Source organism: Oncorhynchus kisutch, linkage group LG7 (genome assembly GCF_002021735.2).
Source record: "Oncorhynchus kisutch isolate 150728-3 linkage group LG7, Okis_V2, whole genome shotgun sequence".
Taxonomy (NCBI): Eukaryota; Metazoa; Chordata; class Actinopteri; order Salmoniformes; family Salmonidae; genus Oncorhynchus; species Oncorhynchus kisutch.
The window spans coordinates 33,699,948-33,726,485 of record NC_034180.2 but is presented as its reverse complement, the minus strand read 5'-3'; the positions used below and the strand labels follow the sequence as shown (position 1 = coordinate 33,726,485).

General features: G+C 44.2%; 1 protein-coding gene across 1 annotated transcript in view; it reads right to left on the bottom strand.

Moving 5' to 3' along the window:
* LOC109893758 (latent-transforming growth factor beta-binding protein 2-like) overlaps positions 1–26,538 on the bottom strand; it is a 160,967-nt gene that overhangs the window by 112,585 nt on the left and 21,844 nt on the right. Inside the window, exon 3 of the mRNA XM_020486971.2 lies at positions 20,388–20,643. Within this exon, the coding sequence (XP_020342560.2) occupies positions 20,388–20,643 (256 nt within the window). The remainder of the gene's footprint in view (positions 1–20,387; positions 20,644–26,538) is intronic.

Sequence of the window (26,538 nt, the reverse complement as noted above, 5' to 3'; positions counted from 1 at the left end):
TTCCTGTGGAGGCCTGATGTCAGAGAAGGACGGGAGAGAGGAAGTACCCAGGGGAGGCAGTGAATGTGTCCTCCATGCCGTTCTTTATCACCGATTCAGCTGAGCCTGGAATGGAGCGGTTCATGGCTGGCCCTGACCCTCATAAAACGGGCTGACAGACTGGCTGTGACCACCAGGATCTCTTGCTGGCAGGGAAGGAAGTTTCACTACTTAAGCTGAGCAAAGGCCCCCACAGGAAATCTTGCGTTCCGCTGAACGTCTGTCAGGTCTGCTCAGCATTTGACCGTAAGGCGCTACAGAGGGTTGTGTGTACGGCCCAGTACGTCACTGGGGCCAAGCTTCCTGACATCCAGGACCTCTACACTAGGCAGTGTCAGAGGAAGGCCCAAAAAATGGTCAAAGACTCCAGTCACCCAAGTCATAGACTGTTCTCTCTGCTGCCGCACGGCAAGTGGTACCAGAGGGTCAAGTCTTGGACCAAAAGGCTCCTTAACAGCTTCTACCCCCAAGCCACAAGACTGCTGAACAACTAATCAAATGGCCACCCGGACTATTTACATTGACACCCTCCCCCTTTGTTTTTACACTGCTGCTACTTGCTGTTTGTTATCTATACATAGTCACTTTACAAATTACCTCGACTAACCTGTACCGCCGCACATTGACTCAGCACTGATACCCCCTGACTGTCACTCATAAAATGGCGGCGGAAGAAATGGCAGCAGTTTTACGGGCGCCCAACCAATTGTGCTATTATGTGGTTTTTTTGCATTATTTGTAACTTATTTTGTACATGATTTTTCTGCCACCGTATCTTACGTCAAAAAAATGCTTCTGGATATCAGGACAGCGATCGCACACACCTCGGATTAGACAAAGACTGTTTCTACAACAAGGAGCACGCACAGGACATTCTCCAAACACCCCACAGGGCTGACATCCCCGTTATTTGCAAGAGGAAGCGATGCAGGTACAGAGGACAAAGAGCCGGATGCCTCGTCAGGACCCGGAGAAGGCGAGTGGGAAAGCTGCCATTACCATCAATACTACTCGCCAACGTGCAGTCATTGGACAGTAAATTAGATGAGGTATGATCACGAATATCCTACTAACGGGACATAAAACTGTAATATCCTATGTTTTACGGAATGGTGGCTGAATGACGACATGGATGTTCATCTCGCGGGATACACGCTGCACCGGCAAGATAGAACAGCACACTCCGGTAAGACGAGGAGGGGCGGTCTGTGCATAACAGCTGGTGCACGAAATCTAAGGAAGTCTCTAAATTTTGCACGCCTGAAGTAGAGTATATTGTGCTAAATTGCCGGCCACACTACTTGCCTAGAGAGTTTTCAGCTATACTTTTCGTGGCTGTTTATTTACCACCACAGACAGATGCTGAACCCACTCAGTCAGCTGTATAAGGAAATGAGCAAACAGGAAACCACTTACCCAGAGGTGGCGCTCCTAGTGGCCGGAGACAATAATGCAGGGAAACTTAAATCAGTTCTACCAAATCAAATCCAATTTTATTTGTCACATACACATGGTTAGCAGATGTTAATGCGAGTGTAGCGAAATGCTTGTGCTTCTAGTTCCGACCATAAAGTAATATCTAACAAGTAATTTAACAATTTCACAACACCTACGTTATACACACAAGTGTAAAGGAATTATTAAGAATATGTACATATAAATATATGGATGAGCGATGGCCCGAACGGCATAGGCAAGATGCAGTAAATAGTACAGTATATACATATGAGATGGGTAATGCAGGGTATGTAAACATTATCTAAAGTGGCATTGTTTAAAGTGGCTGGTGATACATTTATTACATACAATTTGTATTATTAAAGTGGCTAGAAATGAGTCAGTTTGTTGGCAGCAGCCACTCAATGTTAGTGATGGCTGTTTAACAATCTGATGGCCTTGAGATAGAAGCTTTTTTTCAGTCTCTCGATCCCCGCTTTGATGCACCTGTACTGACCTCGCCTTCTGGATGATAGCGGGGTGAACAGGCAGTGGCTCGGGTGGTTGTTGTCCTTGATGATCATTTTGGCCTTCCTGTGACACCGGGTGGTGTAGGTGTCCTGGAGGGCAGGTAGTTTGCCCCCGGTGATGCGTTGTGCAGACCTCACTACCCTCTGGAGAGCCTTACGGTTCTGGGCGGAGCATTTGCCGTACCAGGCGGTGATACAGCCCGACAGGATGCTCTCGATTGTGCATCTGTAAAGCTTGTGAGTGTTTTTGGTGACAAGCTGAATTTCTTCAACCCCCTAAGGTTGAAGAGGTGCTGCTGCGCCTTCTTCACCACGCTGTCTGTGTGGGTGGACCATTTCAGTTTGTCCGTGATGTGTACGCCGAGGAACTTAAAACTTTCCACCTTCTCCACTACTCTCCCGTCGATGTGGATAGGGGGCTGCTCCCTCTGCTGTTTCCTGAAGTCCACGGTCATCTCCTTTGTTTTGTTGACATTGAGTGTGAGATTATTTTTCTGACACCACACTCCGAGGGCCCTCACCTCCTCCTTGTAGGTCGCCCTGTCTTTGTTGTTAATCAAGTCTACCACTGTAGTGTCATCTGCAAATTTGATTATTGAGTTGGAGGTGTGCATAGTCACGCAGTAATGGGTGAACAGGGAGAGGGCTGAGAACGCACCCTTGTGGGGCCCCAGTGTTGAGGATCAGCGGGGTGGAGATGTTGTTTCCTACCCTCACCACCTGGGGGAGGTCCGTCAGGAAGTCCAGGGCCCAGTTGCACAGGGCGGGGTCGAGACCCAGGGTCTCGCGCTTAATGACGAGTTTGGAGGGTACTCTGGTGTCAAATGGTGAGCTGTCGTCGATGAACAGCATTCTTACATAGGTATTCCTCTTGTCCAGATGGATTAGGGCAGTGTGCAGTGTGCTTGCGATTGCGTCGTCTGTGGACCTATTGGGGCAGTAAGCAAATTGGAGTGGGTCTAGGGTGTCAGGTAGGATGGAGGTGATCTGGTCCTTGACTAATCTCTCAAAGCACTTCATGATGACAGAAGTGAGTGCTACGGGGCGATAGTTGTTTAGCTCAGTTACCTTAGCTTTCTTGGGAACAGGAACAATGGTGGCCATCTTGAAGCATGTGGGAACAGCAGACTGGGATAAGGATTGATTGAATATGTCTGTAAACACACCAGCCAGCTGGTCTGCGCATGTTCTGACGACGCGGCTAGGGATGCCGTCTGGGCTGGCAGCCTTGCGAAGGTTAACACGTTTAAATGTTTTACTCACGTTGGCTGCAGTGAAGGAGAGCCTGCAGGTTTTGATAGCGAGCTGTGACGATGGCACTGTATTGTTCTCAAAGCTAGCAAAGAAGTTGTTTAGTTTGTCTGGGAGAAAGACATCCTGGTTCGCGACGGGGCTAGTTCTTTTTGTAGTCCGTGATTGACTGTAGACCCTGCCACATACCTCTTGTGTCTGAGCCGTTGAATTGCGACTCTACTTTGTCTCTATACTGACACTTAGCTTGTTTGATTGCCTTGCGGAGGGAATAGCGACACTGTTTCCGGTCAGTGGTTCACGCTTTCCGTTTTGCGCAAATGCTGCCATCAATCCATGGTTGGGGAAGGTTTTAATAGTCGCTGTGGGTACAACATCACCGATGCACTTGCTAATAAACTCAGCATATTCTTCAATGTTATTGTCCGACGATATGCGGAACATATCCCAGTCCACGTGATCGAAGCAATCTTGAAGCATGTTAAATGTGCATCCAGAGGGAAAAAAAATTCTAGATCACCTTTACTCCACCTTTACTCCACACACAGAACCAAAGCTCTCCCTCGCCCTCCATTTGATAAATCCGACCACAACTCTATCCTCCTGATTCCTTCTTACAAGCAAAAATCAAAGCAGGAAGCACCAGTGAAAAACGTGGTCAGATGGGGGCCTCCCGGGTTATGCAGTGGTCTAGGGCACTGCATCGCAATGCCACCAGAGATTCTGGGTTCGCGCCCAGGCTCTGTCGCAGCTGGCCGCGACCGGGAGGTCCGTGGGGCGATGCACAACTGGCCTAGCGTCGTCCGGGTTTGGGAGGGCCTGGCCGGTAGGGATATCCTTGTCTAGCGACTCCTGTGGCGGGCCGGGTGCAGTGCACGCCAACAAAGTCACCAGGTGCACAGTGTTTCCTCCGGTGCGGCTAGTGTTAAGAAGCGGCGCGGCTTGGTTGGGTTGTGTTTCGGAGGACGCATGACTCTCTCCCGAGCCCGTACGGGAGTTGTAGCGATGAGACAAGATAGTAACTACCACGAAAGGGGGTCAAACAATTATTTTAAAAAGTGGTCAGATGCTAAACTACAGGACTGTTTTGCTAGCACAGACTGGAACATGTTCCGGGATCCGGGATTCTTCCGATGGCATTGAGGAGTACACCACACTGGTTTTATCAATAAGTGCATTGAGGACGTCGTCCCCACAGTGACTGTACGTACATACCCCAACCAGAATCCATGGATTACAGGCAACATTTGCCTGAGCTAAAGGGTAGAGCTGCCGCTTTCAAGGTGCGGGACTCTAACCTGGAAGCTTACAAGAAATCCTGCTATGCCCTGCGACGAACCATCAAACAGGCAAAGTGTTAATACAGGGCTAAGATTGAATCATACTACACCGGCTCCGACACTCTTATGTCTTATGTGGCAGGGCTTGCAAACTATTACAGACTACAAAGGGAAGCACAGCCGCGAGCCTACCAGGCGAGCTAAATCACTTCTATGCTTGCTTCAAGGCAAGCAACACTGAGGCATGCATGAGAGCATCAGCTGTTCCGGACAACTGTGTGATCACGCTCTCCATAGCCGATGTGAGTAAGACCTTTTAAACAGGTCAACATACACAAGGCTACGGGGCCAGACGGATTACCAGGACGTGTGCTCCGGGCATGTCTTGCACCTTTGCACCCCAGTATCTCTACTTGCACATTAATCTTCTGCACATTCTACCATTCCAGTGTTTAATTGCTATATTGTAATTACTTCGCCACCATGGCCTATTTATTGCCTTACCTCTCTTATCTTTCCTCATTTCCACATGCTGTATATAGATTTTTTTACTGTATTATTGATTGTATGTTTGTTTATTCCATGTGTAACTCTGTGTTGTTGTATGTGTCGAACTGTTTTGGCCATGTCGCAGTTGCAAATGAGAACTTGTTCTCAACTAGCCTACCTGGTTAAATAAAGGTTAAATAAAAATAAAATAAAATGTGCTGACCAACTGGCAGGGGTCTTCACTGACATTTTCAACATGTCCCTGATTGTGTCTGTAATACCAACATGTTTCAAGCAGACCACCATAGTCCCTGTGCCCAAGAACACAAAGGCAACCTGCCTAAATTACTACAGACCCATAGCACTCACATCCATACCCATGAATTGCTTTGAAATGTTGGTCATGGTCAGGCACGACTCCAACACCATCAATAAGTTTGCAGACAACACAATAGTGGTAGGCCTGATCACCGACAACGACGAGACAGCCTATAGGGAGGAAGTCAGAGACCTGGCCGGATGGTGCCAGAATAACAACCTCTCCCTCAACGTAACCAAGACTAAAGAGATGATTGGACTACAGGAAAATGAGGACCGAGCATGCCCCCATTCTCATCGACGGGGCTGTAGTGGAGCAGGTTGAGAGCTTCAAGTTCCTTGGCGTCCACATCAACAACAAACTAGAATGGTCCAAACACACCAAGACAGCCGTGAAGAGGGCACGACAAAGCCTATTCCCCCTCAGGAAACTAAAAAGATTTGACATGGGTCCTGAGAACCTCAAAAGGTTCTACAGCTGCAACATCACTGCCTGGTATTTCATTTGCTCGGCCTCAGACAACAAGGCACTACAGAGGGTAGTGCGTACGGCCCAGTACATCACTGGGGCTAAGCTCCCTGCCATCCTGGACCTCTACACCAGGCGGTGTCAGAGGAAGACCCTAACAATTGTCAAAGACCCCAGCCACCCCAGTCATAGACTGTTCTCTCTACTACCGCATGGCAAGCGGTACTGGAGTGCCAAGTCTAGGACAAAAAGGCTTCTCAACAGTTTTTAACCCCAAGCCATAAGACTCCTGAACAGGTAATCAAATGGCTACCCGGACTATTTGCATTGTGTGCCTCCCCCAACCCCTCTTTTTACGCTGCTGCTACTCTCTGTTTATCATATATGCATAGTCACTTTAACTATACATTCATGCACATACTAGCTCAATTGGGCCAACCAACCAGTGCTCCCGCACAGTGGCTAACCAGGCTATCTGTGTTGTGTCCCGCCACCCACCAACTCCTCTTTTACGCTACTGCTACTCTCTGTTCATCATATATGTACATACTTTCTCAATCAGCCTGACTAACCGGTGTCAGTATGTAGCCTCGCTACCTTTATAGCCTCGCTACTGTATATAGCCTGTATTTTTACTGTTGTTTTATTTCTTTACTTACCTATTGTTCACCTAATACCTTTTTTGCACTATTGGTTAGAGTCTGTAAGTAAGCATTTCACTGTAAGGTCTACACCTGTTGTATTTGGCGCAAGTGACAAATAAACTTTGATTTGATTATTCACTTTGCAGTTTATCCACAATATTAGCTTATCCTCCTCTGCTGGAGAGCTGGAGGCCCTTTACAGGGGGATCTCGCTAGCGTGACCATGAAAGAACATATTTTTAAGAACATCTGATGCTACAGGATGCTACAGGATTGCCTTTTTAATTTTTCCACATTTGGGTTTCGTAAAATTACATTTGAAGTGTCTCACTCTCTGGGAATTTCTGCCTGTGTGAGTCAAGTCGACTTCAAATTCCAAGTAGTCTGACAGACAATTCGTAATGGAATGGATATAACAGCCTTCCCATATAGTGGTAAAGTGAATGAAGTGCAGATCGAATTTTGACTAAAAGAGGTCATTATAACTAATATGGCATCACCATGTTGTTTAGACAGCTGTAGCCACAAACCCAAGCATGGCGCCAAGTGACAGAACTACCGATCAGTGACACCTGCCGGCAAGGCCATTCCTAAGGAACTGTCCATCCGCTGCAGTGAAGAGTTCAGCGTTCCACCTGCTGATGATAGCCAGTCAACAAAGGTGGAAACCGTGACAAACCCTGATGCAGAATGTTATTGGCATGGTTACAGTAAAACATGTCATCTGCAAACATCATGAACACTCTTTTCTTTCCTGAGTGGCCTCTTTTACTACTCTACACAGGCCTTCTGTAAATTGAGTTAAGTGCCGCAAAAATCTACACCTGTTTTACTGGAATGTCTTACAGACCGTCCTGATATTCCCATGTGTTGACAAACCACTTCACGAAATACAGTAGACAGTATGCTTTCCCCATCTGCTGCTGACGCAGTGCACACAGGGTGATTTCATTACCAAGGGAGGCCAACTGGCAGGTCTGGAGAGCAGGCCGTCTGGACTCCCAAACCACTCCACGTCAGCCAGCCAGGCGACTTCTCATGCCCTTATCACTGCTGGCCAATTTGGCCCACCTTAAGCCCAGCTCCGCTTGAAGGCGCTAATAAAAATGGCCCCAACTAGGTGCTACTGGCATAACCACCCAAATCTGTTTCCCAGACATACCTCACACCTTCCCTCATATGGAGAACAGGAAAGGCCTGGACAGGCTGGAGGCAGGAGAGGAGAGGCAGCAGAGGCAGAGACAGTGGTCTGGGGATGTTGTGCCCTTCTCCAAGCCAAGAGAGGAGAGAGGGTAAAACCTGCAGGACGTTGTAATCTTTGCAGAGGTGGCTACCCTGACTCGTTAATTTGGGCTTGGCACCGCTTTACACTCTCTCAGTGACCTCATATTGCTCCTACACCTCTGGCCACAGCACAACCAAAACCTGATATCTAAGACAAAGACCCAGGTCCCCTGATGATCCAGGGGTAAATTGCTCCACCTCTGGCTTTCAACAGAGCCTGAGCTGAGAATGTTGCTAACTAGAACCTGACCAACAGAATACATCACATAAACTTCTGAGAACCAGCTCTCTACTAACTAAATGCAGACACATGTGAACCTCCCACATGAAAAAAATACTAAAGTATACTATGGTATAAATACTATAGTATTCACTGTACTGTTTTTGGAGACTTTAATGTAGTTTTCACTGTAGTTTTTTTCCCCAGACTAAAGTCAGCAAAAACACTACAGCGAATACAATAATATTTACTGTAGAATACAGTTAACTATACTATAAATACTCTAGTAAAAGAAAACTAGAGTATACACTATAGTAATTAATGTAGTGTTTTTGTGGATTGTAGTATACTATAGTATTTACTTTAGTGTTTTTGTGGACTGTAGTATACTGTAGTATTTACTATAGTGTTTTTGCGGACATTCCTGTGTTATTTACTACATAGTTTTTTAGTGGATAATACTGTAGTATTTACTATAGTATTCCACAGTGTACTACAACATTCTATAGTAAGTACTACACATGTTCGAGGGATAATACAGTGTGTATTTAGTATAGTATTCTCCAGTATACTACAGTCTACTATAGAATTCTATAGTAAATACTGTAGTATTCTATAGTAAACTGTAGTATTTTTTCATGTGGGCTGCCACTCTCCGAGTGGGTTATATGAATAATATTTTCCAAATGTCCACACACACACTGTTTTCTATACTTCTCATAGTTTGGCCCTGTTTCTGTCTTCAAATCCCTTTTTTTCTAAATGGATGGGTTTGCCAGCGCGTCCACAAGCTTTCATTTGAGCGGGCTTGTGTTGTGGAATAGGAAATGGCTCATCTTCAGATTAACAGCACCTGCTGAGATGTGTTAGTCAGCTCCATTAGAGACAAGAGCGATCAAGCCGCACATCGCCAGGTTGTGTGTGACTCAGTAATGGTGTCTTCCTCTTCTAATGTAATATGTGCAGTTTTGCTCTCTTATTTGTCCCAAATCTGTGACTCAGGCTACAAATATGTCCACTCAATGAATATCAAAGCAAACATATGTATAGCAACTGTGCACTTCTGACACATGCCTTGCATTGATTACATACTAAAGATGTATCGTGACTAAGAAACAATGCAAGTGAAAAAGAGTAACACTGCTTTAGGAAAACATCTGCCAAAACATTTACTTGGGTTACTTCAAGCTACTACAGGCATCAGAGGGGTTTTGCCAGAGTAATTCCATAACACAGAAATAAGATGTGACATAACCACGTAAAAGGCACTCGCTATTAGAACATACTGGACCATAAACGTCAACTGTAATCGAATAGAATACGGAGTTTTCGGAGAACGATATTACCCAGATGACACTTTGGCTGAAAATGAAGGGTGACCTCAGTGCTCAAACTAATTATGGCACTTTATACAACTGCCTGAGGATTAGAAAACCATTGGGCTCTTATCCAAGGCAGAGAAGCATTTGACAAGATAAACCTATCCCATTCATAGCAAACAATATGCCTGAACAGTCATAGACACAAACAAGCATCACATTTCAACACCCTCAGTCAGAAGTACGGTTCAAACCATAACACAACCTTAATCAGAAGATTTGGCAGTGACCTCCAGGCTTAACAATGTCCTTAAGCAAACCGCGGAGAGAGGAAAAAACTCAATGTTGTGAGCAGAATAATGCTGTTGAGTATCATTTCCAGAGTAATTGCGACAAAAATAGACTGATGTCGAAGCCAAAAGTCTGATGCCATTCTCTGGTTTGATTACTGGTCTTCTGAGAGTAGCTGAATGTGCTGTGAGAGGGCCTAGTCTGACCAGTTGTCACGCTATGTGCATCGGTAGTCATTGTTAGTCCAGTCCAATGAGTCACAGAAAAAATGTCATTTTTTATAGTGTTACACAAACCCAAAGAAAATACATTATTCATTCAAATCAGGTTTATATATTCATAGCAAATGGCAAGCGTTACTGTGACTTTCCTATCTGGCCAATCAGACGCTGTTTCCTTTCATTCTACATGTTGATCTTCATGGGTTTTCAGCCACGAAGCAGCTCTTTTCAATGGTGAAGAAGGAAAGACAGGCGAGGTTGTTTAGCTCTGGTTTTTACACAGCATTAAGCATGAACTATTAAACATTTAACATATGGACCCGCTCATCTGGTTTGATTCAACCAAATAACAAACACAAATCATAATGCAAACCAGAATAAAAAACGTCCGTATGTCGTATGTTGTACATATACATCACAGAGAATATCATTGCACTTACATGACAGCATGTATTACATTGTCTATGTAACTGTTGTTGTAGTGTAACTAATGGTGGTGGGGAGAGTACATTGCCTTTCTACTCCCTTTACTTACTCCTGTCAGAATAAGGCTGATTTTCATTAGATGAGAAAAATGTATTATGTGTTCTTACTTTATAAATGAGGAGCTTAGAGGCAATACTCATTTTTATATGAGCAACGTTTTATCAACACTTGAGTCCAAGTTTGACAGTGAGACAAATTCCATGTTCAAATGAAGAAGGATATCAGCGTGCCATGACACCGGCCAAAAACATTTCAATACGCCTTGGGGTTGGCATGCCCACATGTCAGACTGCCATCATAGATCAAAATAAATGGCATCGGAGGTTTAAATCCTCTTCTGAACAACAATAATTTAAACAAATCTCAGATGTCAGTGATCTAGAACATCAGTATTGATTACACTTTAAAAGGCCCACTGTCTGCTTGGAATAGAAACAAGAATTTTTGACTGTCACGCCATTATTTAGTGTGTTAAAAATCCAGAATGTATGCATCTTGGGCAAATGTCCAGAATTACATATTCAGTGTTTACTGAGCTCCTAAATTCCCTATCCTCCTTTTATATTTAACCTTTATTTAACTAGGCAAATCAGTTGAGAAAATATTATTACTTACAATGACAGCCTACGAACAGTGGGTTAACTGCTCAGGGGCTGAACAACAGAATTTGACCTTGTTAGCTTGGGGATTCGATCCGGCAACCTTTCGGTTACTGGCCTAAAGCTCTAACCACTAGGCTACCTGCCACCCCAGTATTACATATTCAATGTTTACTGAGCTCCTATTCTCTTAAAGCCCCTATCCTCTTAAAGCCCCTATCCTCTTAAAGCCCCTATCCTCTTAAAGCCCTTATCATATTAAAGCCACTATCCTATTAAAGCCCTTATCATATTAAAGCCACTATCCTATTAAAGCTCCTATCCTCTTAAAACCCCTATCCTCTTAAAGCCCCTATCCTATTAAAGCCCCTATCCTATTAAAGCCCCTATCCTATTAAAGCCCCTATCCTATTAAAGCCCCTATCCTATTAAAGCCTCTATCCTCTTAAAGCCCCTATCCTATTAAAGCCCCTATCCTATTAAAGCCCCTATCCTCTTAAAGCCCCTATCCTATTAAAGCCCCTATCCTCTTAAAGCCCCTATCCTATTAAAGCCCCTATCCTATTAAAGCCCCTATCCTCTTAAAGCCCCTATCCCATTAAAGCCCCTATCCTCTTAAAGCCCCTATCCTCTTAAAGCCCCTATCCTCTTAAAGCCCCTATCCTATTAAAGCCCCTATCCTATTAAAGCCCCTATCCTCTTAAAGCCCCTATCCCATTAAAGCCCCTATCCTCTTAAAGCCCCTATCCTCTTAAAGCCCCTATCCTCTTAAAGCCCCTATCCTATTAAAGCCCCTATCCTATTAAAGCCCCTATCCTATTAAGCCGCCGTTTTATGGGATCCTGAGCAATTGTGCTATTTTGTGTGTTTGCACTGTTTTGAACTTTTCTTGTACATAATGTTTTTGAAAAAGTTTCCTATGACTGAAAATACCTTCTGGACATCAGAACAGCATTTACTCACCTCGAACTGGACAAGGTATTTTTCTTTAATGAGTCAGACACAAAGGATATACTGCTCCTCCTGGACCAGGCCCAAATCCCCGTCATTCGTATGAAGAGGAGACGGGCTGTTACAGGGGTTGGCGAGTCGGATGCCTAGTGAACTGAGTAGGTGAGTGGATAATCCACTTCTACCCTCCGTTCTATAGGCGAATGTTTAATCACTAGAGAATAAATTGGATGAGCTCCGTTCGAGACTATCCTATCAACAGGAATTAAAAACTGTAATAGCCTATGTTTCACTGAGTCGTGGCTAAACAAGGACATAGATAATACACAGTTAGCTGGGTTTTCCGTGCATCTACTAGGCAGAACAGCAGCCTCTGGTAAGATCGGGGGGGGGGGGGGGGTCTTTGTCTCTTTATTAACAACAGCTGGTGCGCAATCGCTAATATTAAGGAAGTCTCAAGGTTCTGCTCGCCTGATTTTGAGTAATGTACCTCATGATAAGCTGTAGACCATAGTATTTACCAAGAGAGTTTTCATCTACAGTTGTGGCCAAAAGTTTTGAGAATGACACAAATATTAATTTCCACAAAGTTTGCTGCTTCAGTGTCTTAAGATATTTTTGTCAGATGTTACTCTGGAATACTGAAGTATATTTGCAAGCATTTCATAAGTGTCAAAGGCTTTTATTGACAATTACATGAAGTTGATGCAAAGAGTCAATATTTGCAGTGTTAACCCTTCTTTTTCAAGACCTCTGCAATCCACCCTGGCATGCTGTCAATTCACTTCTGGGCCACATCCTGACTGATGGCAGCCCATTCTTGCATAAACAATGCTTGGAGTTTGTCAGACAGAATTTGTGGGTTTTTGTTTGTCCACCTGCCTCTTGAGGATTGACCACAAGTTCTCAATGGGATTAAGGTCTGGGGAGTTTCCTGGCCATGGACCCAAAATATCAATGTTTTGTTCCCCGAGCCACTTAGATATCACTTTTGCCTTATGGCAAGGTGCTCAATCGTGCTGGAAAACGCATTGTTCGTCACCAAACTGTTCCTGGATGGTTGGGAGAAGTTGCTCTCGGAGGATGTGTTGGTACCATTCTTTATACATAGCTGTGTTCTTAGGCAAAATTGTGAGTGAGCCCACTCCTTTGGCTGAAAACCCCACACATGAATGATCTCAGGATGCTTTACTGTTGGCATGACACAGGATTGATGGTAGCGCTCACCTTGTCTTCTCCGGACAAGCTTTTTTCCAGATGACCCAAACAATCGGAAAGGGGATTCAACAGAGAAAATGACTTTACCCCAGTCCTCAGCAGTCCAATCCTTGTACCTTTTGCAGAATATCAGTCTGTCCCCGATTGGCTTCTTTGCTGCCCTTCTTGACACCAAGCCATCCTCCAAAAGCCTTTGCCTCACTGTGCGTGTAGATGCACTCACACCTTATCCCAGTGTGCTGTTCCCACTTGCTTCAAGATGGCCACCATTGTTCCTGTTCCCAAGAAAACTAAGGTAGCTGAGCTAAACGACTATCGCCCGTAGCACTCACTTCCGTCATCATGAAGTGCTTTGAGAGACTAGTCAAGGACCATATCACCTCCACCCTACCTGACACCCTAGACCCACTCCAATTTGCTTACCGCCCCAATAGGTCCACAGACGACGCAATTGCAACCACACTGCACACTGCCCTAACCCATCTGGACAAGAGGAATACCTATGTGAGAATGCTGTTGATCGACTACAGCTCAGCATTTAACACCATAGTACCCTCCAAACTCAACCCCGCCCTGTGCAACTGGGTACTGGACTTCCTGGCCGACCCCAGGTGGTGAGGGTAGGTAACAAAATCTCCACCCTGCTGATCCTCAACACTGGGGACCCACAAGGGTGCGTTCTGAGCCCTCTCCTGTATTCCCTGTTCACCCACGACTGCGTGGCCATGCACGCCTCCAACTCAATAATCAAGTTTGCAGACGACACTACAGTGGTAGGCTTGATTACCAACAACGACGAGACGGCCTACGGGGAGGAGGTGAGGGCCCTCGGAGTGTGGTGTCAAGAAAATAACCTCACACTCAATGTCAACAAAACAAAGAAGATGATCGTGGACTTCAGGAAACAGCAGAGAGAGCAGCCCCCTATCCACATCGACGGGACAGTAGTGGAGAGGGTAGTAAGTTTTAAGTTCCTCTGCGTACACATCACGGACAAACCGAATTGGTCCACCCACACAGACAGCGTGGTGAAGAAGTTGTAGCAGCGCCTCTCCAACCTCATGAGGCTGAAGAAATTCGGCTTGTCACCAAAAACACTCAAAAACTTTTACAGATGCACAATCGAGAGCATCCTGTCGGGCTGTATCACCGCCTGGTACAGCAACTGCTCCGCCCACAACGTAAGGCTCTCCAGAGGGTAATGAGGTCTGCACAACGCATCACCGAGGGCAAACTACCTGCCCTCCAGGACACCTACACCACCCGGTGTCACAGAAAGGCCATAAAGATCATCAATGACAACAACCACCCGAGCCACTGCCTGTTCACCCCAGAAGGCGAGGTCAGTACAGGTGCATCAAAGCAGGAACCGAGAGACTGAAAACCAGCTTCTATCTCAAGGCCATCAGACTGTTAAACAGCCACCACTAACATTGAGTGGCTGCTGCCAACATACTGACTCAACTCCAGACACTTTAATAATGGAAATATTGATGTAAAACATGTATCACTGGCTACTTTAAACAATGCCACTTAATATAATGTTTACATACCCTACATTACTCATCTCATATGTATATACTGTACTCTATACCATCTACTCCATCTTGCCATCTTTATGTAATACATGTATCACTAGCCACTTTAAACAATGCCACTTTTATATGTTTACATATCCTACGTTTACATATCCTCATTTAACATCTCATATGTATATACTGTACTCGATACCATCTACTGCATCTTGCCTATGCCGTTCTGTACCATCACTCATTCATATATATTTATGTACATATTCTTCATCCCTTTACACTTGTGTGTATAAGGTAGTTGTTGTGAAATTGTTATGTTAGATTACTCGTTGGTTATTACTGCATTGTCGGAACTAGAAGCACAAGCATTTCGCTACACTCACATTAACATCTGCTAACCATGTGTATGTGACAAATACATTTTGATTTGACCTTTTTGTGCAAAGTAATGATGACGGCACATGTTTCCTTGCAGGTAACCATGTTTGACAGAGGAAGAACAATGATTCCAAGCACCACCCTCCTTTTGAAGCTTCCAGTCTGTTTTCGAACTCAATCAGCATGACAGTGTGATCTCCAGCCTTGTCCTCGTCAACACACACCTGTGTTAACGAGAGAATCACTGACATGATGTCAGCTGGTCCTTTTGTGGCAGGGCTGAAATGCAGTGGTAATGTTTTTTTGGGATTCAGTTCATTTGCATGGCAAAGAGGGACTTTGCAATTAATTACAATTCATCTGATCACTCTTCATAACATTCTGGAGTATATGCAAATTGCCATCATCGAAACTGAGGCAGTAGACTTTGTGAAAATTTATAATTGTGTCATTCTCAAAACTTTTGGCCATGACTGTATATTCTTCATAGCGATGCTGGCACTAAGACCACACTCAACGAGCTGTAAAAGGTCATAAGCAAACAAGAAAATGCTCATCCAGAGGCGGCGCTCCTAGTGGCCGGGGACTTTAATGCATGAAACTGAAATATGTTTTACTTCATTTCTACCAGCATATCACATGTGTAAATAGGGGCAAACCTCTAGATTGCCTTTACTCTACACACAGAGACGCGTACAAAGCTCTCCCTCGCCCTCCATTTAGCAAATCTGACCATAACTGTATCCTCCTGATTCCCGCTTACAAGCAAAAACTCAGTGGTCCGATGAAGTGGATGCTAAGCTAGAGGACTGTTTTGCTAGCACAGACTGGAATATGTTCCGGGATTCATCCGATTGCATTGAGGAGCATACCACATCAGTCACCGGCTTCATTAATAAGTGCATTGACAACGTCGTCCCCACAGTGGCCGTACGTACATATCCCAACCAGAAGCCATGGATTATAGGCAACATCCGCACTGAGAAAAAAGGCTATGGCTGCCACTTTCAAGGAGCGGGACACTAATACGGACTCTTAAAATAAATCCTGATATGCCCTACGACAAACCATCAAACAGGCAAAGCGTCAATACAGGACTAAATTCGAATTCCACTACAGCAGCTCTGATGCTTGTCGGATGTGGCAGGGCTTGCATACCATTACGGATTACAAATACCAGACGGGCTAAATCAAATCAATGCTAAATCAATTCAGACCACCATAGTCCCTGTGCCCAAGAAAGCCAAGGTAACCTGCCTAAATGACTACTGCCCCGTAGGAAAGCCTACGTGAGAATGTTGTTCATTGACTACCCAATAGTGACCTCCAAGCTAATCACTAAGCTAAGGATCCTGGGAATGACCACCTCCCTCTGCAACTGGATAATGGACTTACTGACGGGCTCCCCCTCTTCCACACTGACTCTCAACACGGGGGCCCCTCAGGGTTGCGTTCTTAATCCCCTCCTGTACACCCTGTTCACCCACGACTTCATGGCCACGCACGACTCCAACACCATCATTAAGTTTGCCGACAACACAGCGGTGATAGGCCTGATCACTGACAACGATGAGACAGCCTATAGGGAGGAGGTCAGAGACCTGCCAGTGTGGTGCCAGAACAACAACCTATCCATCAACGTGAGAAAGACAAAGGAGCTGATCGTGGACTACAGGAAAAGGGGGGCCAAGCATGCCCCATTCTCATCGACTGGGCTGTAGTGGTGAAGGTTGAGCGTGTCAAGTTCCTTGGTGTCCACATCACTATGGACCTATCATGGTCCATACACACTAACACAGTCTTAAGGGGGGCACGACAACACCTATTCCCCCTCAGGAGGCTGAAAAGATTTGGCATGGGTCCTTAGATCCACAGAAGGTTCTACAGCTGCACCATCAAAAGCATCCTGTATTTCAGCTTGGTATGGCAACTGCTCTGTAGTGCAAGGCGCAAGGCGCTACAGAGGGTAGTACGTACGGCCCAGTACATCAGTGGGGCTGAGCTCCCTACCATCCAGGACCTACATACCAGACGGTGTCAGAGGAATGCCCTAAAAATTGTCATAGACTCCAGCCACCCAAGTCATAGACTGTTCTCTCTGCTACTAGACGGCAAGCGGTGCCAGAGTGCCAAGTCAGGGTCCAAAAGGCTCCTTAACAGCTTCTACCCCCAAGCCATAAGACTACTGACCAGTTAATCAAATGGCTACCCAGACTATTTACATTGACCCCTTTACTTTATCTACAGTTGGTCGGCAGTTTACATACACCTTAGCTAAATACATTTAAACTCAGTTTTTCACACAATTCCTGACATTTAAGTGAAAATTCCCTGTCTTAGGTCAGTTAGGATCACCACTTTATTTTAAGAATGTGATAATGTCAGAATAATAGTAGAATTAATTATTTATTTTAGCTTTTATTTCTTTCATCATATTCCCAGTGGGTCAGGAGTTTACATACACTCAATGAGTATTTAGTAGCATTGCCATTAAATTGTTTAACTTGGGTCAAACGTTTCGGATAGCCTTCCACAAGCTTCCCACAATAAGTTAGGTGCATTTTGGCCCATTCCTCCTGTAGGCCTCCTTGCTTGCACACACTTTTTCAGTTCTGCCCACACATTTTCTATAGGATTGAGGTCAGGGCTTTGTGATGGCCTCTCCAATACCTCGACTTTGTTGTCCTAAAGCCATTTTGCCACAACTTTGGAAGTATGCTTGGGGTTATTGTCCATTTGGAAGATGCATTTGCGACAAAGCTTTAACTTCCTGACTGATGTCTTGAGATGTTGTTTCAATATATCCACATAATTTTGCTCCCTCATGATGCCATCTATTTTGTGAAGTGCACCAGTCTCTCCTGCAGCAAAGCACCCCCACACATGATGCTGCCACCCCGGTGATTCACGGTTGGGATGGTGTTCTTCAGCTTGCAAGTCACCCCCTTTTTCCTCCAAACATAACGATGGTCATTATGGCTAACCATTTCTATGTTTGTTTCATCAGACCAGAGGACATTTCTCCAAAAAGTACGACCTTAGTCCCCATGTGCAGCTGCAAACCGTAGTCTGGCTTTTTTATGGCGGTTTTGGAGCAGTGGCTTCTTCCTTGCTGAGCGGCCTTTCAGGTTATGTCGATATAGGACTTGTTTTACTGTGGATATAGATACAGTACGTTTGTACCTGTTTCCTCCAGCATCTTCACAAGGTCCTTTGCTGTTGTTCTGGGATTGATTCGCACCAAAGTACGTTCATCTCTAGGAGACAGAACACGTCTCCTTCCTGAGCGGTATGACGGCTGTGTGGTCCCATTTTGTTTATACTTGTGGACTATTGTTTGTACAGATGAACATGGTACCTTCAGGCATTTGGAAATTGCACCCAATGATGAACCAGACTTGTGGAGGTCTACAAAAGTTTCTGAGGTATTGGCTGATTTCTTTTGATTTTCCCATAATGTCAAGCAAAGAGGCATTGAGTTTGAATCCAATTGACTCAATTGACCCAATTGACCTCCAATTGACTCAAATTATGTCAGTTAGCCTATCAGAAGCATCTAAAGCCATGACATCCTTTTCCAAGCTGTTTAAAGGCACAGTCAACTTAGTGTATGTAAACTTCTGACCCACTGGAATTGTGACACAGTGAATTATAAGTTTGTAAACAATTGTTGGAAAAATTACTTGTGTCATGCACAAAGTAGATGTCCTAACCGACTTACCAAAACTATAGTTTGTTAACAAGAAATTTGTGGAGTGATTGAAAAACGAGTTTTAATGAGTCCAACCTAAGTGGATGTAAACTTCTGACTTCAACTGTATTATTATTTGTTGCACTGACTCCATGTACACTCACTGGACTCTAACCACACACTCACACATACTACACTGACACTCCAACACACACACACACATGCATATTGACGCCACACACATTCATTCACATTCCTTCACACTCTTCACCCACGCTGCTGCTACTCTCTGTTTATCTATGCATAGTCCCTTTACCCCTACCTACATGCACATTGACTCAATGCCGGTAACCCTTCTACAGTATATATCCTCGTTATTGTTGCTGTTATTTTTATTGTCTTACTATTTTTCCTAGTTTATTTAGTTTATTTATTTAGTTTATTTAGCCCATTTTTATTACTTCATTTTTATAACTGACTCCTTGTCATCTATAATTCTCTGCTAGGTAAAGCCCCGCATGTATATTTCACTGGTCATCCCCAAAGCCAACACCTTTGGCCGCCTTTCCTTACGGTTCTTTGCTGCCAATGACTGGAACAAATTGAACAAGTCACTGAAGCTGGAGACTTATATCTCCCTCACTAACTATAAGCATCAGCTGTCAGAGTAGCTTACCGATCACAGCCCATCTGTAAATAGCCCACCCAACTACCTCATCCCCATATTGTTATTGTTTTTGCTCTTTTGCACCCCAGTATCTCTACTTGCACATCATCATTTGCACATCTATCACTCCAGTGTTAATGCTAAATTGTAATTATTTTGCCACTATGGCCTATTTATTGCCTTACCTCCCTAATCTTACTACATTTGCACACACTTTGTATAGATTGTTCTATTGTCTTATTGACTGTATGTTTGTCTATCTCATGTGTAACTCTGTGTTGTTGTTTTGTCACACTGCTTTGTTTTATCTTGGCCAGGTCGCAGTTGTAAATGAGAACTTGTTCCCCAACTGGCCTACCTGGTTAAATAAAGGTGAAATAAATCAAATAAAAAAATGAACTATGCATTGTTGGTTTAGAGCTCGTAAAGTAACCATTTCATGGTAAGGATTACACCTGTGTCATGTCTGCTCCTGATCCTCCCCTCCGGCGTCGCCAGAGTACTAACCACCAGTCCTGGGATTCATCATTACACACACCTGTTAATCATTATGATTCATACCTGGACTCCACTACCTTCATCATTTCCCCCCCTTAATATGTCACTCTCCCATGTTCACTTACCAGTTGGTATTGTTCTTGTGTATCAGCGGTCTGCCTTAAGTTAGTGTCGTGTTTTTGGTTTTATTAAAATGTTTCACCTGCTTCCGACTCACCGCCCCATCATTACAACCTGTTGCATTTGGCGCAAATTGTATTTTATTTGATTTAAAAGGGTTATTTAGCTGCTCCCCATAACAGAACCCTTTGAACAACCTTTTTAGGTTCCAGGTAGAACCCTTTTGGGTCCATGTAGAACCCTTTCCAGAAAGAGTTCTACATGGAACCCAACAGGATTCTCCTATGGGGACAACCAAAGAACCCTTTTGGAATCCTTCTTCTAAGAGTGTAGCTTGTGTTGGGAAAACACATTGTTCCTCCAGCTAAACAGATAAAAATAAGGTCAGTGAGTAACCATCTATAAATGTCTAAATACTCCATCAGGAAGGAGGTACAGTGCAATGATGGACTTACACAGGCTGGAGAGACTGTCTGGTGGTCTCAGGGCTGGGGATGTCTACCGCCTGCCTCTCCGTGGGTTTCCTCCTGGGCTGCTCTCTCTGGAAGGGGTTGGTGCCTGGCTGGATGCGCCTCAGGGACCCTCCGGTGTGGATGTACACCTGCTCTGGGGCAGCCTCCTCGCAGCGGGCCCCCTGGAACCCAGAGCGGCACACACAGGTGTGGGGCCTGCTGCAGGAGCCACGGTTTTTGCAGGGGGGCTGGCAGTCGGCTGCAGGGGGCAGAGAGAGAGATGGAGGCAGATCTTTAACAGTGTCATGTTAGAACATGTGGCCTTTCACATAAAAGAGCATCTCCAGACATGGACTACATTATCTCTGCACTAGCCGGCTTTACTTTAAGTGATTCAATCAAGGACCAATTGCCGTTGCTTTTACTCTGGTTTCCTTATAGTACAAAGCCTGGAGGGAATGACATGTTCAATTTCACCTGAGCCCAAGACAGCCCTGTTAAGTCTAAATGTATGTGATCTCTTACATTTAACCCATTTCTCACTAAGGTAAGAGTCCCTTCAGCTCCTTGGCTGTGCTTAATGCTGCTGGTGTTCCAATGATCAGCAGTTTTTCTAGAAATTCCTTTGGTCACTGATTCCAAATCTAATGCGTGCTGTTACAGGGGATGTGGGGATGTGTTTTCCTTGTCTGGTCAACGATTGATGTATAAACAATAGTTCTCAATTATCTGCAAATACAGCAATCGTTGAGGTAATTTCATGGTTATGGCAAAACAATCTGCACACGTCCAAATTTGGGCCCTCCCTGCACCTCAGTCTGGCTACTTGAACACTATTCTTAGACCTGTGGCATGAGATTCATAGCAAACAACCTTTCCATCTTGTGACACAAATGTATGCACTTGATAGCACTGCAGAATTGATGACATTGTTCTCAAACACTAAATCAGGTTGCTACTCTCTGGAAGCTAAAGCAAACTGCAGTGCTCTGTCCACAGTGGTGGAATGCTATTGACACAGATGCCGTGCCACTGACAGATCGCAGGCAGGAAAACTTCCACTGCTTTTGGCACTGTGAGGAGAGCTGGTAGCTAAGGGCCCCACGGGCTGCATGGTCTACCTGCTGTAGGCTTCCTGTTTTAGCAATATGATGCCATTCAGACATGGGGTCCAGTTTGTCTGGTGTGAGAGACGAATGGACATCCTAGGTGTCCTCTAATGCATGAGGATGACCGAGTCCTTGGCTGCCACACCAAGGAACATGATTATTCTAATTTATGAACTGGGTGGTTCGAGCTCTGAATGCTGATTGGCTGACAGCCGCGGTATATCAGACCATATACCACGGGTATGACAAAACATTTATTTTTACTGTTCTAATTTTGTTGGTTACCAGTTTATAATAGCAATAAGGCACCTTGCAGGTTTGTGTTATATGGCCAATATACCACAGCTAAGGGCTGTATTCAGGCATTCAGCATTGTGTTGTGACTAAGAACATCACTAAGCCGTGGTATATTGGCCATATACCACACCCCTTCAGGCATTATTGCTCACAGCTTGGCTTCAGTCTTTTGTTCTCTCGCTCTCTCTAATTGTATCCGAGCAATATACCTAAAATTGCCATGAAACGGCAATTTGAATTAAACTAGCACCACATGGTTTTGAATTCAGCACAACTTTCTCACAACATGATGTATGCTAATTGAGAGTATGCAATACAAACAGTCAATCATCGCAACATGATGACAAAAGGGAACAAACTGGGAATTAAATAATAGTCCTTGACCATATTCCTGTGGTTTATGGGGAAGTCTATTCTATTTAAACCCACACATTTGCTAGAGCATTAGTTTGAACTGCTTTGGGGAAAATCCAGTCCTTTCTGATGAAGTATACTACACATTCAGTCAGGGAAATGATGATGAAGTATACTACACATTCAGTCAGGGAAATGATGATGAAGTATACTACACATTCAGTCAGGGAAATGATGATGAAGTATACTACACATTCAGTCAGGGAAATGATGATGAAGTATACTACACATTCAGTCAGGGAAATGATGATGAAGTATACTACACATTCAGTCAGGGAAATGATGATGAAGTATACTACACATTCAGTCAGGGAAATGATGATGAAGTATACTACACATTCAGTCAGGGAAATGATGATGAAGTATACTACACATTCAGTCAGGGAAATTGAATTTGTTATGTGATCTGAGTTTTCTAGTACACTATGGGATAAAATAAGAAATGCTTTGTCTCTATTTGGCAAAGAGTTAAATATATCATCCACTAACCAGACTTGAGGCTGGCCTGTTGCCACCATCGTGTCCAGAGTCTGTTCAACCTCAAAGATTACAAGGGTTTGAGGAAAACTTTGAGGATCAAACAGTCCAAGGAGTCGATTGACATATGAGGGAGAGTTCAGTAAATGAGCAACCCCCCCCCCTCCCATTCCACCCCTCCCAACCACCACACCCACTCTGACACCATGCCATCTGAATTGGAACAAATATGTATACTAATTTATCAATTTGTGTAACTGGCCTAGAAAATTGCCTAATTGTACGGTTGGTATACATCACAGTCTGCGTATGTGACCCTGAATACATGACCCTCTTCAGCTCTGTCGCCCAACAGCAGTCATTAAAGTGACACAATGTGGCACCAAACATGCATTCCATTAATTGACAATGGGCTTGGCTGGGCAGTGGGCACTGACCCTGGCCCTTCTGACTCTTACTAGAGTCCCACACAAGCCTGGCTGCTGCAGTGTCGCTGTCTGTCTCTCTTCCCTTGGTCTGTCCTGCTGCATGGGGCTGGCCTGCCTCCCTGCCTGGCTGGTGAACACTTTGTCGCGGTAATTGCTGTCGTGCAGATTTTTCTTGCACATCATTAAAACTAATTGCCTCACATTCCATCTATTTCACAAATATGTGGTTTAATTATTGCATTGGGGAATAATAATAAATACTCATTTTCTTTGAAACACTAAACAGAAGTTGGGAAACATATACCTGGCAGGGTCATTGTAGTGGTTAATTATGACTGAGACTGAATGAGCAATTTAAAGCAACAGATTCCAAAGCCAGTCATCTGAAAAGTGCATAAACGTGGGCATTCCTGGACCTGGTCATTCAATGGAAGCATGTACTCCAAGTCTCCATGCAAGCAGATACTGTCCATTAATCACAGCTCTACTTTGTGAGCTCAGTTCAAACATGTAACTGTATGAATGTGAAATCCAGTTCAAGTTCCTTAAAACCAATCTCCAGTCCATGTTCTGTCCTTAAAACCAATCTCCAGTCCATGTTCTGTCCTTAAAACCAATCTCCAGTCCATGTTCTGTCCTTAAAACCAATCTCCAGTCCAAGTTCTGTCCTTAAAACCAATCTCAAGTCAAAGTTCTGTCCTTAAAACCAATCTCCAGTCCAAGTTATGTCCTTAAAACCAATCTCCAGTCCAAGTTCTGTCCTTAAAACCAATCTCCAGTCCAAGTTCTGTCCTTAAAACCAATCTCCAGTCCAAGTTCTGTCCTTAAAACCAATCTCCAGTCCAAGTCCTGTCCTTAAAATCAATCTCCAGTCCAAGTTATTTGAAGGCAGTTTTAAGGAAGGGAGAGGGAGGGATGTCAGGGGGATAACAGTCCTGAACAAATCCATGACAGCTGAGGTCTACTGCAGAATCCCTAATTTCCAAACAACATTCACTCTGTGGCCAAAGTAATCCTGTACAACAGACCATAAAAAAACATTTAAAAAAGCATGCATATACAGTATTTGAAGATATTTTATTGTATGAGTTCTTGATTGATTTAGTGGTAAATTGTGTATATTAAAATAAGATAGGACCTTTATAGCATTCAAATAGCATTCATAGTTCCCACAGCACAGCAGGTCTGAGTTACCTATTAAGGCCCTGTGTTGGATGGAGAGAAGCTTGAGGTAGGCAGCAACCCCTATCCACTAGTGATGGGAGAAACAATCAATACAGTTACAGATCGGGATATATTTGACAATATATCACACACAATATAATTTTTGTCAGTATCGTAATATAATTTTTGCGCTAGACAGCTGTACCTTCACCAAAACTCCAGTATTCTGCCTTTTATAGGTTGTTCTCCATCTTCTTTTTAAATTGTGAGACAACATGGTTTAGCACTATTATACCCATGACTGATTAAATCTTGTTTTCTTATGGCTCTCTCTTGTCCCTCTGCAACAATATGTTTGGAAGATCGAATCACAGTAAAATCACCGTATTCTTATCGGCAGACTCAACAGCCTTGGTTTCTCTAATGACTGCCTCGCCTGGTTCACCAACTACTTCTCAGATAGAGTTCAGTGTGTCAAATCGGAGGGCCTGTTGTCCGGAAATCTGGCAGTCTCTATGGGGGTGCCACAGAGTTCAATTCTCAGGCAGACTCTTTTCTCTGTATACATCAATGATGTCACTCTTGCTGCGGGTGATTCTTTGATCCACCTCTATGTAGACAACACCATTCTGTATACATCTGGCCCTTCTTCCTTTGGACACTGTGTTAAAAAACCTCCAAACGAGCTTCAATGCCATACAACACTGGCCTCCAACTGCTCTTAAATGCTAGCAAAACGAAATGCATGCTCTTCAACCGATTGCTGCCTGCACCCGCCCGCCCGACTAGCACCACTACTCTGGACGGTTCTGACTTAGAATATGTGGACAACTATAAATACCTAGGTGTCTGGCTAGACTGTAAACTCTCCCTCCAGACTCACATCAAGCATCTCCAATCCAACGTTAAATCTAGAATTGGCTTCCTATTTCGCAACAAAGCCTCCTTCACTCATGCTGCCAAACATACCCTCATAAAACTGACTATCCTACCGATCCTCGACTTCGGCGATGTCATTTACAAAATAGCCTCCAACACTCTACTCAGCAAACTGGATGCAGTCTATCACATATACCACCCACCACTGCGACCTGTATGCTCTCGTTGGCTGGTCCTCGCTACATATTCATCAAACTCACTGGCTCCAGGTCATGTATAAGTCCTTGCTAGGTAAAGCCCCGCCTTATCTCAGCTCACTGGTCACCATAGCAGCACCCACACGTAGCACGCGCTCCAGCAGGTATATCTCACTGGTCATCCCCAAAGCCAACTCCTAGTTTGGATGCCTTTCCTTCCAGTTCTCTGCTGCCAATGACTGGAATGATTTGCAAAAATCACTGAAGTTGGAGACTTATATCTCCTTCACTAACTTTAGGCGTCAGCTGTCAGAGCAGCTTACTGATCGCTGCAGCTGCACACAGCCCATCTGTAAATAGCCCATCCAACCAACTACCTACCTCATCCCCATATTTGTTTTCGTTTTTGTGCTCTTTTGCACACCAGTATTTCTACTTGCACATCCTCATCTGCACATATATCACTCCAGTGTAAATTGCTAAATTGTAATTACTTCGCCACTATTGACCTATTTATTGCCTTACCTCCTTACTTCATTTGCACACACTATATACAGGTAATTCTATTGTGTTATTGACTGTACATTTGTTTATCCCATGTGTAACTCTGTGTTGTTGTTTTGTTGCACTGCTTTGCTTTATCTTGGCCAGGTCGCAGTTGTAAATGAGAACTTGTTCTCAACTGGCCTACCTGGTTAAATAAAGGTAAAATGTAAAATTAAAAATTAAAAAGCGCAGTATCGAATTGCAATACATATAGAATTGTGAGAATCGCAGTACATATTGTATCAACACCTAAGTATCGTTATAATATTGTATTGTGAGGTCCCTAGCAATTCCCAGCCCTACTATTCACTGCATGGGGCCGGGCTCTCGTTTCCAACAGAGTGCATGTCTTCAGGCCATTACTATTTGCTGAAGATTTGTCCCCTCTCTCCACCTCACAAACTTTTACAATCCTCTCTCTCAGCCCAGGAAATTTGAAACTCAAACACATATGAAAATGTCTCAAATGTATCTCACAGGTCAACAATACTACCTCCGCTAACTTGATATTGGTGCTTTTTGAAAATTATATAAATAATGACAGCGGAATCGTGATAATCTTGGGGTACCCCTCAATCTACGGTTGGAGGGAATGATGTGCCATTCAGAACATTAAGGCCAGGGAGCCATTCAACAAATTAGG